Here is a 20,098-nt window from a genome sequence, read left to right as displayed (position 1 = left end):
TTCATAAATTTGGTATTATAATTTACAAATGTATCAATAATATACTAACTTCAGAGTTTCGGGGACAAAGTTAACTGTAGCAAGCCGATATTATGTTAGAAGAGATAGCAGAAAATAGGTTAAAGTAAAAACAAGACATTCTTTTTTTTCTACCTGTGGATTATCTTAACATAGTATTTTATTAAGGGCCTACCAGTGTTCCTAATATTGTGATGATCACTCTAGACTCTAGGCAGTGTTGATGTTTAATTTATTTTTTATTATTTTTCTCTAGTGAAGTCTCTGTCACATTGCAGTGGTTCAACATATAGCAAAATAATGTATACTGCAATGGTTAAGAAATTAACTAGAACTTTGTCATGATTAATAATGAAATAATTGGAATTTTATTATATTTTTAAAGGAGTCATAAGAATATCTTCTAAAATGGATAGAGAACTGCAAGATGAGTATTGGGTAATCATTCAAGCCAAGGACATGATTGGTCAGCCAGGAGCGTTGTCTGGAACAACAAGTGTATTAATTAAACTTTCAGATGTTAATGACAATAAGCCTATATTTAAAGAAAGTAAGTAAAAAGGATTCTAAATCTTCATTACATTATAAATATGAGTGTGTTAAATATAAGTAGATTATATAGTTTTCATTCTAAAAGCACTACATTAACACAAATTATATAAAATAAATTTGTCAATTGTTCTGGTATGATTATTTTAATTCATGTTAAATGTTAAATACAAATGAAAGAATAATATGTTAGTTTCTATTCTTGCTGTAATAAATTGCCACAAACTTCATGGCTTAAAACAAATGTATTATGGGTCTCATTGGGTTATGATCAAAGGATTCAGGGAGGCATTTCTTGCTGTAGGATCCTAGTTCATTTAAGGGTTAGCAGAATTCAGTTTACGTGTATGTAGAGTTAAGGTCTCTGTTTTATTGATGGCTGTGAGCTGGGAGACATCCTTAATTCCTGCAGGCCTCTTTATGGCTCTTGATTTAGCCCACACATCGCAGAAGCAGCAAGGAGTGTCACATACTTCACACACTGACAACCCTCTAACCTACACATTTGCCTCTTCCACTTTTAAGCACTCATGTAATTAGACCGAACCCAGTTGGATAAAGCAGGATATGTTCCCATCTCAAGGTCAGCTAATTAGCAACCTGAATTCCGTCTGCAAACTTAATTCTCTTTTGCCACTTTCGGTGACCTATTTATGCGTTCAGGGGAATTTGGACACAGATATCTTTGTGGGGTCCTTCTTCTGCAAACCATAGATAATCATTTAAAAATGACTTTTTGTATTTCTTTTTACTTTATAAGCCAGAATAGGCCACACCTGCTCTAATAATTTAAGCAATTACTGCAAGCTAAATATAAACACATGGTATGCTTCATAAAATTTTCTTATGCAATTATTGGAGGAATTTCTTTTCTAGGAAATTTATTTTTCAGGTTATACTGTTTTAGCTACAGGAATACATTTATAAGCACTTCCAGAAAGCATAAGTAATTATCATGCTAGGAAGAAAATTTAATTAGCATGGAACAAAGAAAAGAGCCAATAAAAAAAATATACCATACCATGATTTCTTAGTTATTGATTGTTTATAGACAGAAACAAAACTATCTTTTGATTACTTTTTTTTCCTCATCCTTTTCTGTTCCTTGCCCCATTCCTCAAGGTCAAGTGAAATCATGTCATTTTTAATGGCCCAAGTGAAATGCTACTTTCACTGACTTCCTTCCGGTAGTTGAGTCCATGAATAAGCACAGGAAGTTGGCATCATACAAATTTGCTTTTAAACCCTGAATTTTCCATTCATTAGTTGTACAGACTTGAGAATATCTGTTAATGTGTGTGCGCACACACAAATGCCCACACCTAAATGATACAGACAACTACTCAGTGTAGCCAACATATGCAAGGTTATCAGATCTTTTGATTTTTCAATAAATATCACAAATCTCATTTTTTAATTTCTGCTCTATCTCACAATTTAAAATTTTGTCATATTAAAAAATTACCACTGTTATATGGGTTGAGAAAACAGTTCCTCTGTGGATGGACTACAGGCAAAGGGGTCAGAGTCTGCACCTTCGTCTCTCTCTATGTAGTGTCACATATGATGTATATGATACATATGTTGTCTTCTGTCCACAACATTAATATGGCCTCTGAAGGCAAGAGGAGAACACCAAGTTAAATATGAAATACCCAGAACTTTATAAAATAATTGGCATATAATATGTGGGAAATAGTGTCTGGATTTATTAAATAAATTTGGTCTAAATTTATGCAGATGATTATTAAATAGCAAGTAGAAGACTCTGGAAGACAGGAAAATTCCCAAGGAACTTGCTGCGATAAAATATCCTGAAGCTTCTACTACCTTTCTCAGTTTCCCTCTGATTTTTCCTGACTTTAATATTAAAATATTTTGAATAAATTAGAATATTTAAAATATATTTTAAAATTATCTTTATTACTCAAATCTGAATATGAGATGATGGTATTACTCTTAATACTTTCACTCATATACGAGTGTGGGTGAATCTGATTCTGGCCTCCTTACTCTTGTCCACATGGTTTTCCCTTGTGGGAATCCCATTACCCTCCTCTCAATTTAAATACTCAATACCTATACCCTCTGTTGTGGGCAACACTTCCTACCCTCCCAATTAAAGGCATCTCTCAAACATCCCTCTCCCTTGTGTTAACAGCGTCCTCTGCTGGTTCATATCTATCATATCCAAACATGTTTATTATTGTTTTTTCTCACATCCTAAAACAAGACAAAACAAAAACACTTTCTTGCCTTCACTTCCATACTTAGCTAAAGATGCTTTGTATTTTTCCTTTCTCTTTAGAGAAGATTTATTTAAAATATTGTTAATACTTATTGTTTCCAATTAATGACCTCAAAATCTCAGAACTTACTCCATTTGAGTTACATCCACACTACTTGACCAAACTGATCTGATCATTTCTATCAATAACCTAAATGGAATGCAGTGTCAATTCTCAGTTCTGATAACACTTGATTTCTTGGAAGAATTTTATGTAATTGATCAACCTCTCCTTGAAAACCTTAATGTTCCATTCTCATTAGCTTTTTCTTCTATCTTACTAGTCTCTGTTTTTTCATTCCTTGCCTTTTCTTCTTCTTTATATACTTTAAACTTTGGAATATTTGTGAGTCAAGCCTTTGATCTTGTCTTTCTTCCCTTTTATACTCATTCTTTTATGATCTTATCCAGACACATGGCTTTACATACCACCTCTGGGCTGAGAACCTCATATTAAATATACATCTCCAGACTGAACTTCTCCCTTGAGCTTCGCAAAAGTAAATCTGTCTACTCATCAACTTCACATATTATATATTTAAAATATATATATATATATATATATATATATATATATATAAAGGGGTTCAGAGGAGGGGGCAGCTGCAATCAGGAACTCAGTTAAGTGTATATTAGGTTTTAAATGTGCATTGTATATATTATATATGTGTATTACATATAAATGCATATTATACATAATATATAATAAATATTTTATATAATATATAACAATATATAATATATATATAATATACATTCAATATATATCATATATAATATATATAATACACATATATAGTATATAATGCACATATATTACATATATAATACACATATATATTACACATTTAAAACCTAACACACACTTAACTGAACTCCTGATTCCAGCTGCCCCTCCTCTGAACCTCTTCTTCCAACAGATTTTCCCATCTCATGTACCCACACATCCAGGTTTCATGTTCTTCAAGCCAAAACCTTGCTTATTCGATATAAACACCACTGTTTGAAGAATTAGTGATCCCACTCAGATTATGGTAGCCATACCCAGGTCAACCATAATTTTTCCCCCAGCCTGAATTGATAGCCTCCACAATTCTGATAGCTCCTGGCTTTCAATATTCTTGGAGCAAATGCACATACACAAAACACACACATATACATACGCACACACACGTACACACACACGCATACCCTCTTCCTTCCTTGCATAAAGATTTGAAGCTACTTTTTCTACTTTTCTTTTTCTCAGAGTTAAAATTTAATTCCCTGCAGATGCTGTTGTCTCTGCCTTAGAAAATATCCGAAATGTGAACACTTCTCACCAACTCCATCCCTAGCACTTCGGCACATGGCACCATCTTGTTTCGTCTCTGTTAGTGCAATAGGCTCTCATCTAGTCCCTTTGCTTACACCATTGTTCTCCTTTAGTTTATTTTCAACACAGCTTTATAATCTTGTTAAAATGCACGTCTGATCATATCACTTGAAGGTCTTCCCATCTCCCTCACGGACCTCAAAATCCTTAGGTTTAGTATCACCTAAATAGTCCTAATGGTCTGAAGTAATCTGCCATTGTCCAGTCCTGTCTCATTACCTCTTGAAACCTTAGTGTTTCTATCTGCCTGTTTGCTTACTAAGAAACCAACACCAGGCAATTGTCCTTCTCTCTTTTCCCAGAACACTCCAGGCTCGCTGGCTTTTCCTCTTCTTGAAATTATATTTCCCCAGATACTCATTTTCTTTCTTCAATTCTTATCCAAAAGTCACATCTACAGTGAATACTTTACACCTTATCTTTAATTTTAAGCCATTCCACCAGAATACTACCTTCTTATATACCAGTATCTTATTTATTGTCTGTTTTATCATCAAGAATATGAGCTGATGGTGGCAGCTTTTATGTATATTGTCACCTGTTCTATCTCCAGCCTCTAGGACAGGACCTTGTAAAAATTATGTTCAATAAAATAATTTTTGAAAGTATGGAAAATTGTGTAGACAAAATATTGACTGAAGAAAATATTTCAGTTCTTTTTCATTTTGAAGACCAATAGTGTAATATCAACTCAATAACATTTAAGTCTTAAACATCTGCTTTCACGTTCATGGCAATGTAATTGTTTTCTACAGATTAATGTCAGTGATTTTTAATCTTCCAATAACATAAACAATTCTTTTAATTTTTCTATAATGTAAAAAGCACTACTATATAGTCAGTCTTCAACTTCTGCTCTAAAAAAGTAGTAAAATACTAGCTCTTAAAAATTAACACTTATCCCACTTAAAAAGTAAGGTCTCAAATGCAATCTTTGAAGTGACTGTCTCCTCCATGCTTCTAAAGGAACTAGGAATCCCTTTAAAGAAGAATTTTATTATATGTGCTTCTTTTTAGAATTCTAAGGAGTTCCATTCTTTAAAATATTGCATGTTTGCTGATGCCGCTTGACATGAGTAATGTCATATATTGACATGGATGAAAATGCAATTGCAAATAATAATTTTAAAATAGTATAGTTCTATATCAGTTTTACACAAGTTACTCCTGAAAAATAAAAAAAAGTGCCCAGCAATTTGTAGTTATATTTATGTATTTTAAATACATCTGCAATTATTTCTTAGGACCAAATCAATTAGGTCATCTTTGACTACAAAATGTTTTTTATATTATATTCACTTACCAACTCTTTTCTATCTATATTTCCTTGCATTTCCAGGATGGCTAATGTAATGCAGGCTTAGACCCTCAAAATCAAACTATCGTTCTTGGAACTCTACTGTTTGCATGCAGACTCTCCCACCTTTATTCCACATGTATATTTATTCAGTAACTTCAGGTATCAGGAATGTTAGAGTAAAATTGAAAGTTATTTCTGTCAAATTTAATTTAGTATGGTTGAAGGTTACAATAAAAAATAAAACATGAATATTGAGGAGACATGCATGTAAATAGAGATAATATTGGTGATAGACTTTCCTAAGATATATTTGAGAGATAATGATAGATGCTCAAATAGGAGATTAGAAAATATTTATATTTCAAAAAGAAAGGGAAAGAGACTATATATGGGGGCAGAGAGAGGAAGGAAGGAAAGAAGGAAGGAAGGGAAGAAAGAAAGAAGGAAAAAAGAGAAAGAATAAAGAAAGATTAAGAACAAGTAAGTGGGAAAGGTAGGTACGGGATTCCCTACAGATCAAAAATAAAGAATGCTACAATTGCGACCCGGCACGGTGGCTCACGTCTGAAATCCCAGCACTTTGGGAGGCCGAGGCAGGTGGATCATGAGGTCAGGAGATCGAGACCATCCTAGCTAAAACGGTGAAACCCTATCTCTACTGAAAATACAAAAAATTAGCCGGGCATGGTGGTGGGCGCTTGTAGTCCCAGCTACTCAGGAGGCTGAAGCAGGAGAATGGCATGAACCCAGGAGGCAGAGATTGCAGTGAACCGAGATCACACCACTGCACTCCAGCCTGGGCAACAGAATGAGACTCCGTCTCGAAAAAACAAACAAACAAACAAAAAACTATAATTGCAAATTGCCTATATTAAGTATTTATCCAAAATACCTCAAATTTTGTTTTTAAAGGTTTATACCGCTTGACTGTCTCTGAATCTGCACCCACTGGGACTTCTATAGGAACAATCATGGCATATGATAATGACATAGGAGAGAATGCAGAAATGGATTACAGCATTGAAGAGGATGATTCGCAAACATTTGACATTATTACTAATCATGAAACTCAAGAAGGAATAGTTATATTAAAAAAGGTAGACATGTTAAAATTATTTGCCTTGCAGAATAGCACAAAATTAAAACATAACATATTTTGTGTAGCTGGTTAGTTTTTAACTCATTAAATAATTGAAATGAGAACCAGTAATTTATGTTTTATGGAGAAAAGGATTTTAGAGATGAGAGAGTTATTACAGAGTGTTTTGAATTATATGCAGAACTTTTTTAAATTCTAATAATAAAACTTTTTGGAAAATATCTTAAATACTAGGAAATTAATTCTCAGTTTCATTAGATGTTTATGCTTTCAAAAGTATAACTTTATCTCCAAATTAAAATAGGTAAATGACAATATACACACAGATTTGTTATGCCTGATTAACAATTATATCAGAGAGATCCATGTACATAAAAAGAAAAATCTAACTGAAAGGCCACTGAGACTTAATTTAACAGGTAAAACCTTTTTTCTAAATCGTATCTTGGGTTACTAAAGCCATTTCTTTTGTGTATACTGTGTTTCTTTGCAGAAAGTGGATTTTGAGCACCAGAACCACTATGGTATTAGAGCAAAAGTTAAAAACCATCATGTTCCTGAGCAGCTCATGAAGTACCACACTGAGGCTTCCACCACTTTCATTAAGATCCAGGTGGAAGATGTTGATGAGCCTCCTCTTTTCCTCCTTCCATATTATGTATTTGAAGTTTTTGAAGAAACCCCACAGGGATCATTTGTAGGCGTGGTGTCTGCCACAGACCCAGACAATAGGAAATCTCCTATCAGGTATGTCTGTAAGGTCAGTTTTGCATTAATAAATAAGTAAATATAAATTAGATTTAAAATAAAATTGCATGCAATTTTTTTTTTTAATTGAGAGGGAGTCTCACTCTGTCTTCTAGGCTCGAGTACAGTGGCGCAATCTCGGCTCATTGCCACCTCTGCTTCCCAGGTTCAAGCGAGTCTTCTGCCTCAGCCTCCCTAGTAGCTGGGACTATAGGCATGCGCCACCACGCCGGGCTAATTTTTGTATTTTTAGTAGAGACGGGGTTTCATCACATTGTCCAGGCTGGTCTCGAACTCCTGACCTCGTGATCCACCGGCCTCGGCCTCCCAAAATGCTGGCATTACAGGCTTGAGCCACCGCCCCTAGCCTGCGTGCAAATTTAAACAAGGTTATATCTGTATCTATATTTCTGTATGTCTTAATTAATTTGTAACAATTTAAACAAAATAGGGAACCTCAATGTCAGTTAAGATGCAGTAAAATTGGTGATTTCAAACACGTGCAAGAAGGAGGCAATTACCAATTAAAATTCAGTGTATTATATTCCCTCTTAATTGGGGAAAGGAGATAAGAGGAAAACAATCGTTTTTTTAAAATCCCCAATTAGGGCTGAAACAAAGCTGATCAAAATGTGGCTTATTTAAGGCAGCGCACGGTGGCTCACGCCTGTAATCCCAGCACTTTGGGAGGCCGAGGCGGGCGGATCACGAGGTCAGGAGATCGAGACCATCCTGGCTAACATGTGAAACCCCATCTCTACTAAAAATACAAAACAAAATTAGCCAGGCGTGGCGGCGGGCACCTGTAGTCCCAGCTACTCAGGAGGCTGAGGCAGGAGAATGGCGTGAACCCGGGAGGCAGAGCTTGCAGTGAGCCAAGATTGCACCACTGCACTCCAGCCTGGGTGACAAAGCGAGACTCCGTCTCAACGACAACAAAAAAGTGGCTTATTTAAATACTATTTACTTGAAATGATATTCAAAAATTGAGAAAGCTTTTATAGCAGTGGTCCTCAACCTTTCTGCCACCAGGAACCAGTTCGGTGGAAGACAATTTTTCCAAGGTCGGGGGGGTGAAGGGGAATGGTTTCAGAATAAAACTGTTCTGCCTCAGTTTATCTGGCATTGGATTCTCATAAGGAGCTCTCAACCTAGATACTTCACATGCACAGTTCACAACAGGATTCATGCTCCTATGACAATCTAATGCTGCCGTGGATATGAGAAGAGGCGGAGCTCAGACAGTAAGGCTGGCTCGCCTGCCCTCACCTACAGGCCATGGACAGGTTCATGGCCTGCTGTTCATGGCCTTGGGGGTTGGGAACCTGTGTTTTACAGGATACCACTTAAAGGAGTTCAAAGGGTTAGAAATCTATTCCTGTATTACAATTAAACAGATATTTGCCATCTATTAAAATAGTCTGTTATTTTCAGTTACTATGTTATAATTTATTTTGCTTTTGTTTTATATTTTGTTTATTTGTTTGTTTCAGTAGTTGAGGTATAGTCTGGTTGGGCATAAAAAACCAAAGCTTGTTACGTAATGATTTCTCCAACACCTTTCCTTACTCACCTATTTTCCAGAAACCTTCATATATTAATTAAAATGCTAGCTGCTCCTTGGCTCTGTGAAGGTCTTGCAGTAGCTCAATGAAAAAGCTCAATTTAATTTTTGATACCAAGAAATGTTCCCACTTTTCCATTATAGTTCCAGTTCATAAAATGTTGCCTTCTGATACGCATATATAGTTCTTAATTAGTCATAGACATTTTAGTGATTGTATAAGTGCATATCAATTATTTACTTTAAAAAATGTATCTGTATACCTATTCATTGTTCTTCAGGGAACACTAAATAATATGGAATGTTTAAAAATGCTTTGATGATTAAGATATTCATATGTTATCATTTATAGTAATAAAGTATTGAAAACTGTTAATTTTAGGAGTACAAGTGAGTAAATTATAATTCATGATGCTTGTGATGCATAGGTAATACCACTGCATACATTTTAAAGCACAATAATACACAGTGAAGAATTGCATGCTTACTACATGTGAAAATGCTACATATATATGAAGAAAAACCTAAGGTGCAATCAAATATTAAGAGGTTTTGTATTTTATAGTATCACCATTGGTGTCTACTTACTTCAATCTGAAAATATTTTAGCTAATGACTTCCACCTTTATACTGGCAATTATTACTTTTTAAAATAACTTGTATCCATCAAAAAACACGTTTTAATGATTTGACAGATGTTCTTTCATTTAAAAGTGTCTTTTAAATAATATTGCTTTTCATACATATGTTAGGATCACTGAGGATACAGCAGTTTTTGTTGTTGATATTGTTGATTTTTTTCATATGATATAGCTTGATTTAACAAACATTCAAAATACATCATAAAAACAAAATCAGTTGCTTATGAAAATACCCACTTCAGCACATTTCAGGAGGCTTCTTTTTGGTTTTCTTTATTTATCTCTTTTTTCTTTGTAAGCAAAAGATCCCCAAAATATTTGAACATAAAATGCAAAATGATTTCAATTTGAGTTTTAATTTGATAATATCTCTTCTTTAATACTCACTGCATGGTAAGAGCTATGAAAACCAGAAAAAATATTAGGATATTGTATTTTAGCCTTAGGGATGTCTCATTGTTGTGGGAGAAGCACTAACACATATTAAACATAGTAAATTAGCCCCAATTCATTAAACTCATATTAGTTTTTCCTACTAAGTAAGAATCACCTGCTGTTTCTGTAAAGCATGGAAATTCCCAAACTCAGTTTCATCACGTCTTGGGTGGGATAAATAAACTGGTGTAACAAAATATTCTTGCTTTAGTTGAGGTCATAAAAGCTTGAGGAGCAAGATCTACCTTTATATGAATTATAATAACAAACTACATGTCAATTTTTTAAAAATGGGGCACAGAAATAATGGAAAAATTTAATATTTAGACTTGAAAGTGAGATGATAGAATTGTTTTAAGGAGCCTTGTATGGTAAAAATTAGAGGAGCCCAAACAATCTGTAATAAAATTACTACCATAAAATTATTAAGAACTTCATAAGAAATTATTCTTAAAATTTTTATTTTATCACTAAGACTATGTATTATTTCAGAAGTCTAAATGTTTACGTCCCTCAAAATTCATATTTGAAATCTGAAATGCCAGTGAAATGGTATTACAAGGTGGGTCCCATTTTGAAATCCTAAATCTCAATGAAATGGTATTAGGTGGGTATGAGAAGGTGGGTCTTATAAGGAATCAAGTGACACAGGTGGAGCCCTAATGAATGGGATTAGTGCCCTTAAAATGGAACCCAGATAGCTCTCTCAAGCCTCTCTCTGCCTGCAAGGACACAGAAGTCAGCAGTCTGCAACTGAAAGAGTGCTCTTGTCAGAAGCCAATCATGCTGGCATCATAATCTCATACTTCCAGCCTCTAGAAATGTGACAAATAAATATCAGTTGTCTATAAGCTGCCCAGTCTATGGTAATTTTTAATAGCTGTCTGTGATGACTAAGACAATTGCCTTATTTTTTGGACTTCAGATATAGGGATTACTCTTTTGGTATCAATGGGTATGATTTACTTTTTGGACGTTATTGAAGTTTCCTTTCAAATTAAGTCTAAAGTCAAACTTTGAAATATTTTGTAAGTATGAGAAAGATGGTGTATTATTTCCTGTTAGAAAAAAAAAGAGCAAATAAAAAGCAAAGCAAGCAGGAAAAAAAGGAAATAAAAAGATTAGATCACAAGCAGTGAAACTGAAAGCAACGGAGTAATATAATGAAGCCAATAGCAGATTCTTTCAAAATATTGCTAAAGTTTATTAATCTCTATTGAGAAAGGCCAAGGGGCAAACAGAGAGAGAGAGAGAGAAGACAAAAATTGTTATTATCAGAAGTGAAAAAGGGAGCACACATATTGATCCCACAGACATTAAAAAGATTATAGGGACTACTTTGAACAATGCTATGCCTATACATTTAGAGGAAGTTCTTGAGAGAATCCAAAGATATTAAAAGATAAATAAACTTAGCATACACACACACACACACACACACACACACACGTATACATTTACAAACAACCATATATGTACAACCTCATAACTATGTATACATACACATGCATACACACAAGCATATATATACCACCAAAAAGTCAGTTAAAAAGCTTCATAAAAAAAAGAGCAGTTCCAGTAAAAATTGATGCCACTGATACATCCTACCATACGTAACAAGCAAAGAAAACTACAGATCAATATCCCTCATAAACAAATATGAAAATTCTTTACACTAATAGTAATTTGAGCTATTTGTGAAAAGGAAAGTATATCCTTATCAACTGGAGTGCACCCAGGAATGCAAGGATGTGTCTATATATTAAAATATTTTCATATAAACCACCATATTGACAGATTAAAAAAGAAAAGCCATATAACATCTCAATAGACAAAAAACATTTGACAATATTCAAAATTAACTTATTATAAAAACTATCAACACAATCAGCACAATATGAATAGAAGATTCTTAAACAGATACAGAGTATCTACAAAAGAATGCAGCTAATATTATACTTAATTATGGAATATTATGTGCTTTTTTCCTAAGATTGGAAACAAGGTAGGAATGTACTCTTTCACTAGTCCAAATCTATAATATTGGAAGTCCTGGCCATGCAGTAAGTGAGAAAAAGAAATAAAAACATACAAGCTGGAGAGAAATAATATAGTTTTCTTTATTTGCAGATGACTTGATTATTGCCTAGATAATTCCATGAAATTCACAAAAATGCCCAGTAATAAGTGAGTTTATCAAGGCAGAAAGATACAAGATTATTATAAATTAAACTTATATTGACCGCAACACCCAGCAATCCCTCTTCCAAGCGTTTACCCAGGAATAAAGGAAACTTTGTGTTTTGGGTAGAGTTGTGTCCCAAAGAGACATGTTGAGTCCTAACATCCAGTACACCCGAATGTGGCCTTGTTAAGAAATAGAGTAATTCTGGAGGTAACTAGTTAAGATAAGGTCATACCTGAGCAGGTATGTTTTTAATCCAAAATGGCTGGTGTCCTTATAAGAAGACAGACACTGGGAGAGGACTGCCATGTGACAACCGAAGCAGAGATCAGAGCGATGCGTCTACAAGCGGAAGACTAGCAAGGACTGCCGGAAATCACTGGAAGCTAGAAACAGGAAGGAAGGATTCACCCCTACAGGCTTCAAAGGAAGCATGACCCTGTTGATACTTTGATTTTAATAAATTTAATAGAGTTAATTTATCATTTTCAGCCACCCAGTTTGTGGTGTTTTGTTGCAGCAGGCCTAGAAAGTGTATTTATTTTGACATGAAAACCTGTATGCAAGCACTTATGGCAGCTTTATACATGATCTCCAATAACTGGAATTGACTCAAATATCCTTCAATAGGTGAGTGGATTAAAAAAATGAACAAACAAAAATAAACCCTCTGGTACCTAAACTAAAAAGATATGACAAAGGAAAGGAGGGTGATAAAATTGTTCTGTGTCATTACGTGAAGGCGGACACATGACTATTCTTTTGTCCAAGTTCAGAGAATTCACCAAGATATAGATGAAAATACTAATTAGTGTACTCTGGAAAAAAATCAAATAGGACTTTGGAGATATCCCCAAAATTGAAGGCAAACTATTGCAAATGTACTTTATTATATTATAGACAAATAACATAATCAAAAGGAGAGGAATTAGGAAAATACAACCTAAGTAATTTTGGAAGAGAGTATTTCAATTCTAAATCTAGAGAAAAAAATAGCTGTTCAGAAGAAATGTACTCTACATACTGAATATATTTTTTACATGGATACTATTTAGGGATTGCAGTGTTACTCTACATGTATATTGGGATTGAACACATAAGTAAATATGCTGTAGATAGTAAGACTAAGATGCATTATTGTCAAAAGAAATGATTACAAATAAAAAATGAGAAAAGTTACATGAAGGTGTCACACTGGATTGAAATCTGAGGTATGATGCACGAATGCTTTCTTAATATATATACAGACAGAAGGAATTACATGGAAATAAATATAGATGTGTTTGTACGCATGGGTATACATACATATATTTCCTGCTGATGTCTGCTCGAAGGACCTAAAAACAATGCAACTCAAGAAGCAATGGGAACTCTTAATACCTAGATCTTGCTTTCTAATACTACTCTCCAATCAAAGATGCTGCAACTCATCTGATAACTGGAATCCAGAGCTGTTGTAAGGAAACGACAAGATCATCCTGGAGCATCTTGTGGTTCCAGAAAGAACATATTAAAAAATGTTAACATTATTCCTCTATGGATACTGAAAATTAGTGGATAAATGTTTGAGAAACCAGAACATTTTAAAATAGTTTCCTGAGATCCTTATGAATTACAGAAGAAAAAAATAGCAATTTTACCCCAGAGAAATGGGGTCGTCATCACCTATTCCAGTTCTCAATGTTAATATCACCATTCATGAGATATGATGAACATCATGTTCCCCTGATATGATAGCCTAAGAAAGTATATCATGTCTGTGTTATTCCTGCCAAAAATATGTAACCTTAGTCTAATCATGAGAAAGCATCAGACAAACCCAAATTGAGAGACGCTCTTTAAAATAATTGACCAATACTCTTCAATAGCATCAAGGTCTTGAGAGACAAGAACATTGAGGAATTGTGGAGGAGACTAAGGACGCAGGAAAATGAAAGGCCGTATTGGATTCTACATTGGATTGTAAAAGAAGAATATGAGTGGAAAAAAACAGTGAAATCCAACTATAGTTTGTAGTTTGATTAATTAAATTATAGCGATTAATTTATTAAACAGATTGAAGTTTTATATAAGATTTTAACATTAGAAAAAGCTGAGTGAAGAGCATGTAGAAATGCTGTGTGCTGTTTTTGCAACATTTCTGTAAGTCCAAAATTATTGTAAAATGTTTTTAATTGGATTAGTGGGAAAATTCCAAATTTTAAATTTTGCTGAGGTCATGATGGTACATATCTAAATAAGTCAGCTGTTTACATATTTATGAATTTTATGATGTTTGTCTCCCTAGTTTAAAAATGGGAAAAAAATATATATGTATTTTACATATATGTAAAATTTAACTAAAACTTACCTCGAAGCCAAACAAATTTTGTCCAGTGAAGGTGGAGTGGGGGAAAAGAAAACTTACATAACGAGAATTTGTGGTTCTAAAAGGGGTTAAGAAAAATGATACATAGTACACATCACTGCTTATATCACATCCTAGAGGGGCTACATATATTTTTATTTCTGTTTTAATTAATTAATGGGAACTGAACCAATTTATTGTTCATGTGGCTCTTCTTCCTAAATTCTAACAGATGTGAATTAAACTACTAAAGACTGTAACATCCTATCAAACTTTAAATGGGCTTTATGTGCAATGACATTTTACAGAAATAGGATTAGATGTTTAATTCAAAATAACAACTGTTAAAACACTGTATAATTTTTCCAACAATTCTATTATGTGTGAAAGGCAACCACTTGGGGATATTTAGGGAAAATACTTATAAATATTTTAAATGGAGTACAGTTAAAACTGAACTCCCCTAAAGCTTAATTCATCGTGATTTCTATTGAATCCTTATCTGAATACCAAGCTACAAAGTAGTATAATGTTTTTGGAAATACTTGAACTCAAAATTAAAATATTCTCATCTTTGCCGTATAATTATGGTAAACTTCCTTGATATCTCATCAAAGTCTTCAGGAATATACATGCAATGAGAAGCCATTATTGAACCCTAGTTATTATTACTCTTTAATTTTTATTATTAATTGTTTCCACATAGATGAGACATGCTGAGTATTTCGAAGTCTTCTTTCATTGTGGAGGTGGAGATCATTTTTCAGTTTTTTTTTTTCCTTGGGAGAAATTTGTAACTTGGCTTTCTTCCATGCACAATATAAAAGCACATTAGAACTACTGTATTTTACTTTTGTTTTATATGTGTGTATATATATAAAACATATATATTATATGTAAAAATATATAATGTAAAATAAATACATGTGATGTAATATATCACATACATATATACATACATATATTGTATGTAATATATAATAAAACATATGTATCATATATTACATATATATGCATAAAACATGTATTATGTATTACATATATTCTATATGTAATATAGAATAAAGCATATATGTATTAAATATTACAAATATGTTATATATGTAATAAAATATGTAATGTGTTATAAAATGTAACATATATATCATATATAATGTATTATATACATGTTTATATATATATATATAAAATATTTTGGATTCCTGATTCCAGATTCCAGATTTCAGAAGTCTTTCAGGTTTCCCAAAAGAATTAAAATTCTATCTACTATATAGACTTTACTTTTTATCAAATTTACTTTTTAAACAAACAAAAACATTTGTTAAATATCAAACCAAGTAGTTGTAGTAAAATGAACAGATTCGCAAGCAACACCTGTGACACAGGAAAGAGATCAATACTCGTCTAGGCTGAAGATATATTTTAATTTATTTGATAGGAAAAAAAGATTCACAATCATTAATTTTAGATTTAGCATCCATCAATTTAAATCTAAAGTCATGTTACGTCTTTTTTTCTATCTCCACTGAGTTGAATCTTAAATACAGGAATATACTGTTTTAAAAGTTGTTCGGTATTATATATTGGCTATGTAGAGCATGCATTGAATAAGATGTCTTATTGCTTAAAGAGTATTATCTAACACTGTTATGCAGATAGAATAAAAACATTAAGGTATACTTTCCTTTTGGTTCAGGTATTCTATTACCAGGAGCGAAGTGTTCAATATCGATGATAATGGTACAATCACTACAAGTAACTCACTGGATCGTGAAATCAGTGCTTGGTACAACCTAAGTATTACAGCCACAGAAAAATGTAAGTACTCATTTGAAATCCAATACAGTTGTTTGCCATATTTTATAAATAATTACAAATTTCTATACATGGGGATGAGGCTACTTTAAAATGTTGTTGGAATTATTTAAATGACATTCAATGTAAATGTGTGTACTTGTGTATTTTATTAGTTTTTATTTATATGCTTACCACTAAATACCTTCTAAACTATTTTCTAATTATAACAGTAAATAATTTTTCATACAAGAATAAATTGAGGAAACAACAAAATATAAATGAAATTCACCTGAAATTCTGCTTGTTTATTTGGGTGGATGATTTCGTTTTCGGGTTGTAAATTATTCTGATTTACCACTTGGATATTGTCCTTAAAATCATGAATCCGTTATTCATACAATTATATTTATTAAAGCTTAAAGAAATAAATATAACACAATATAAAATATCAAAGTCATTTCCATTACTTAGTCAATAGATTTAGAATTGTAAAGTATTAAAATTACAAATATAAAATATTCTCAGATGCATCTTTTCTTATAGCTGATTTTACATAGAATTTTAATAATCGTGTTTCCTTTCTTCACTCTTTGTTGAGGCAGGGAGTGGAAGGCATCTCCGCATATTATTTGCGATACAATGAACAGTTCTATGGAAACACTGTAGGAGAGCTTGAATCTGGGTTTTCAAGGTTCCATTTAACTAAACCATAAAAGGAGGCAAATGTTACAATGGAATAAATGCCCGCTGTAACAGAGGAAATGTCAAGGCTTCTCGTGTCAGAAAATGCAAAGATGTTTATTTTAAATGCAGCTTTTATTCATTGTGTATTTCTGAGAACAATTTTTTTTTTTTCATTTTAAGGAAAAACTTGTTGGAACAAGCTTTTATAACACTGGATAACAAATTTTCATTTTTTTCTTTCTCTAACATTTTAAAAAATTCTACATCATTAAGCCCATTTTAGATCTATTTGGGGAAAATATGTGTAACTGCCATTTTTTTACTACTGTGAAATCAATACTGAACCAAAAATAATTAGGCTTGACCATTTAAGCTTCATTAGCAATATAAACAAACCACCTACTGGTGGAAAACACGGCGTTACGTAAAACTGTTTTAAAAATCATCTAGCTGCATTTGCTAACTACCTTGAAAAGCTTTCACCATAGCAATTATACTGATTATAGGAAAGAGATGTTCCATTTTAACATTTTTTTTTCCAGCGAATGAAGTTCGTTGTGCTTAGTCTCTTTTCTGGAAAGCTTCCCAAATTAAGCACAATGCTATTTATCAGTATGCTAGCTAAGTGAATAAAACTACTAACTATTTTAAGGTGAAGCTGTGAAGTTTTATATACATTTTGTAGAGTAATACCAAAGGTTTAATTTAACTTAATTTCAAGCAAAGTTTAGGAACACAAAGATAAAAACATTATGAATTTCTTATTAATTTTCTGTCAGTTTATTCACAACTGAATTACGTTATACAATTTATTTAAGCAAAAAGATATTCTGTGATGATGTATGTGCTAAAACCATAACAAATACGAACCTTAATTTTCTGGTTAATTTCTTCTTGAAATCTTTAGAAATACCTTTTTATTTTTAAATGTTCCATTAATTTATTTTCATCCTAAATGTCACACAATGGAGAAAAGTCTCAAAATGATAAATACTAATAGTTGCTGTATTTCTTAAAGGCCATGGATGTGTGTGTGTGTGTGTGTGTGTGTAATAAATCATAGAAATTTTAATTTTTAGTTAATTGAAAATTACAATTTCTATCTTAATTGTAACTGTTATTGTTGGGAAAATTCAATTATAAGCAAAATCTCATCCCAGCCCAGAAAACCTCTCCTCAAAGGTGGAACAGAGAGAAAAATTTTATTACTGGAAAGCATTAAAACACAATGTGATATGCATCATAGGAAATCTGAGAGATTGCCAAAATGGAAAGAAATCTCACCTTTTTATGTAGTCAAGCAGGTGCAATCCATTATATACATGTTCTCAAATGAAATGTTGTCTAGATATTCAAGTATGAGGACTTAGCACTATTTGTCACATAGAATTCATTCTATATTCACTGGGTAGTTGGAGTGACCGCCTGTATTTGCTAAGTGGTTTTATCCAAAGGACAACTTAACTTTTCATGTCTTTATAACAAGAGGTAGTTCTACAACTTAGAACAAGATCGTTGCTAAAATGAGTCTCCTATCCTTCCCCACATCTAGGATATAGGGATGCTGTATTCCTTGAAGATTACATTTCAAAGAGATGGTCACCATTACTTGATAAATACAATCCTGGATCCTAAAGCTTCCAAGAAACTTGTTGAACTTTTGAAAGATTTCCATACACTTCAAAGGGACAAAGAAAAAACTTACATAAAAGCTTTTTTTTTCCCCTCTCTCTCTCTTTCTGTGTGTGTGTGTGTGTGTGTGTGTGTGAGTGTATGAATGCTCTGAGAAAAGGAAGGAAAGAAAAAATATTTTCCCTTGCTTTCAACAAGTACAAGGCCTCTAATTTTTAATTTGTTTTGTTCTTTCAAATTATCATTGCAAATAGTACATATATTTTAAATAAAAACACTAAGACAAACTAAAGAATCCCACCCCTATACCCTTTAATTGTATGCACCTTTCCTATAGCTTTCTTTTTTTTTTTATGAAAAAGAGAGGCCCTGTATGATGACTTAAGCCTGTAATTCCAGCACTTTAGGAGGCCAAGGTGGGTGGATAACCTGGGGTCAGGAGTTTGTGATCACCGTTGCCAACATGGCAAAAGCCTGTCTCTACTAAAAATACGAAAATTAGCCAGTCCTGGTGGCATGTGCCTGTAGTTTCAGCTACTAGGGAGGCTGAGGCAGGAGAATCGCTTGACCCTAGGAGGTGGAGGTTGCAGTGAGCTGGGATCGTGCCACTGCACTACAGCCTGAGAGAGAGAAAGATTAAAAACAATAAACCTACACAATGTAATAGCTGCAACTTACTTTTTTCAGTTCACAAAATACATGTCTGGTTAGTAGATACAACAAAACAATAATCTTTAACATTCATTGTTCAGTTATGTACTAAGTACTCTTAATTGCCTTATGTATATTAACCAATTTGTGTAATTGCTTCATGTAATTTATGCAATTGCTTTATGTATATGTTTAATCTTAACAACAACCCTATAAGGCAGGTACTACCATCACACCCATTTTTCAGAATGCCAACTGAGGCATTCTGGTTAAGTATTTTTCTCAAATTGAGAAACAAGATTCAAACTCAAGTCATCCAGTTTTAGAGCTCACAATAAAAATGTGTTACATTGACTCTTTTATCTGAGTCAGGGTTTCACTCTGTAGCCCAGGCTGGAGTGCAGTAGCCCGATCACAGCTCACTGCTGCCACAACCTCCTGCTCAAGCGATTCTCCCACCTCAGCCTCCCAAGTAGCTGAGACTACAATGTACACTACCACACTCAGCTAATTTTTTTGGATTTTTAGTAGAGACGAGGTCTCACTATATTGCTCAGGCTGCTCTCAAACTCCTGAGTTCAAGTTATCCTCCTGCCTTGGCCTTCCAAAGCGCTGGGATTTAGAGGCGTGAGTTACCATGCTTGGCCAGACTCACACATTTTTAATAAATCCACATAATATCATAGGTCAGTTGTAATTTATTCTCCCCAATTCTTTTTTGTTGTACATTTGAGTCGTTTATGTAATTTGGATGTACAAATAACTCTGGAATGTATTTAATCGGATC

The 20,098-nt window shown here is 33.2% G+C and overlaps 1 protein-coding gene across 7 annotated transcripts in view; it reads left to right on the top strand.

The window, feature by feature from the left end:
• Positions 1 to 20,098, top strand: part of CDH19 (cadherin 19) — a 365,310-nt gene that overhangs the window by 315,248 nt on the left and 29,964 nt on the right. For 6 of the 7 annotated variants that reach the window (XR_010151983.1, XR_010151984.1, XM_009434121.5 and 3 more), the window contains 4 exons: positions 404 to 568; positions 6,442 to 6,626; positions 7,122 to 7,375; positions 16,244 to 16,365. Coding sequence is in view for 5 of the 7 variants with exons in the window: in XM_009434121.5 (XP_009432396.2) it covers positions 404 to 568; positions 6,442 to 6,626; positions 7,122 to 7,375; positions 16,244 to 16,365 (726 nt within the window). In the remaining 2 variants the exon portion in view is untranslated. The remainder of the gene's footprint in view (positions 1 to 403; positions 569 to 6,441; positions 6,627 to 7,121; positions 7,376 to 16,243; positions 16,366 to 20,098) is intronic. The other variant, XM_063795823.1, reaches the window with a different exon arrangement.

Source organism: Pan troglodytes, chromosome 17 (genome assembly GCF_028858775.2).
Source record: "Pan troglodytes isolate AG18354 chromosome 17, NHGRI_mPanTro3-v2.0_pri, whole genome shotgun sequence".
In the NCBI taxonomy this organism is placed as follows: Eukaryota; Metazoa; Chordata; class Mammalia; order Primates; family Hominidae; genus Pan; species Pan troglodytes.
Note: the sequence above shows the minus strand (reverse complement) of the source record. Positions and strands in the feature narration are given on the sequence as shown.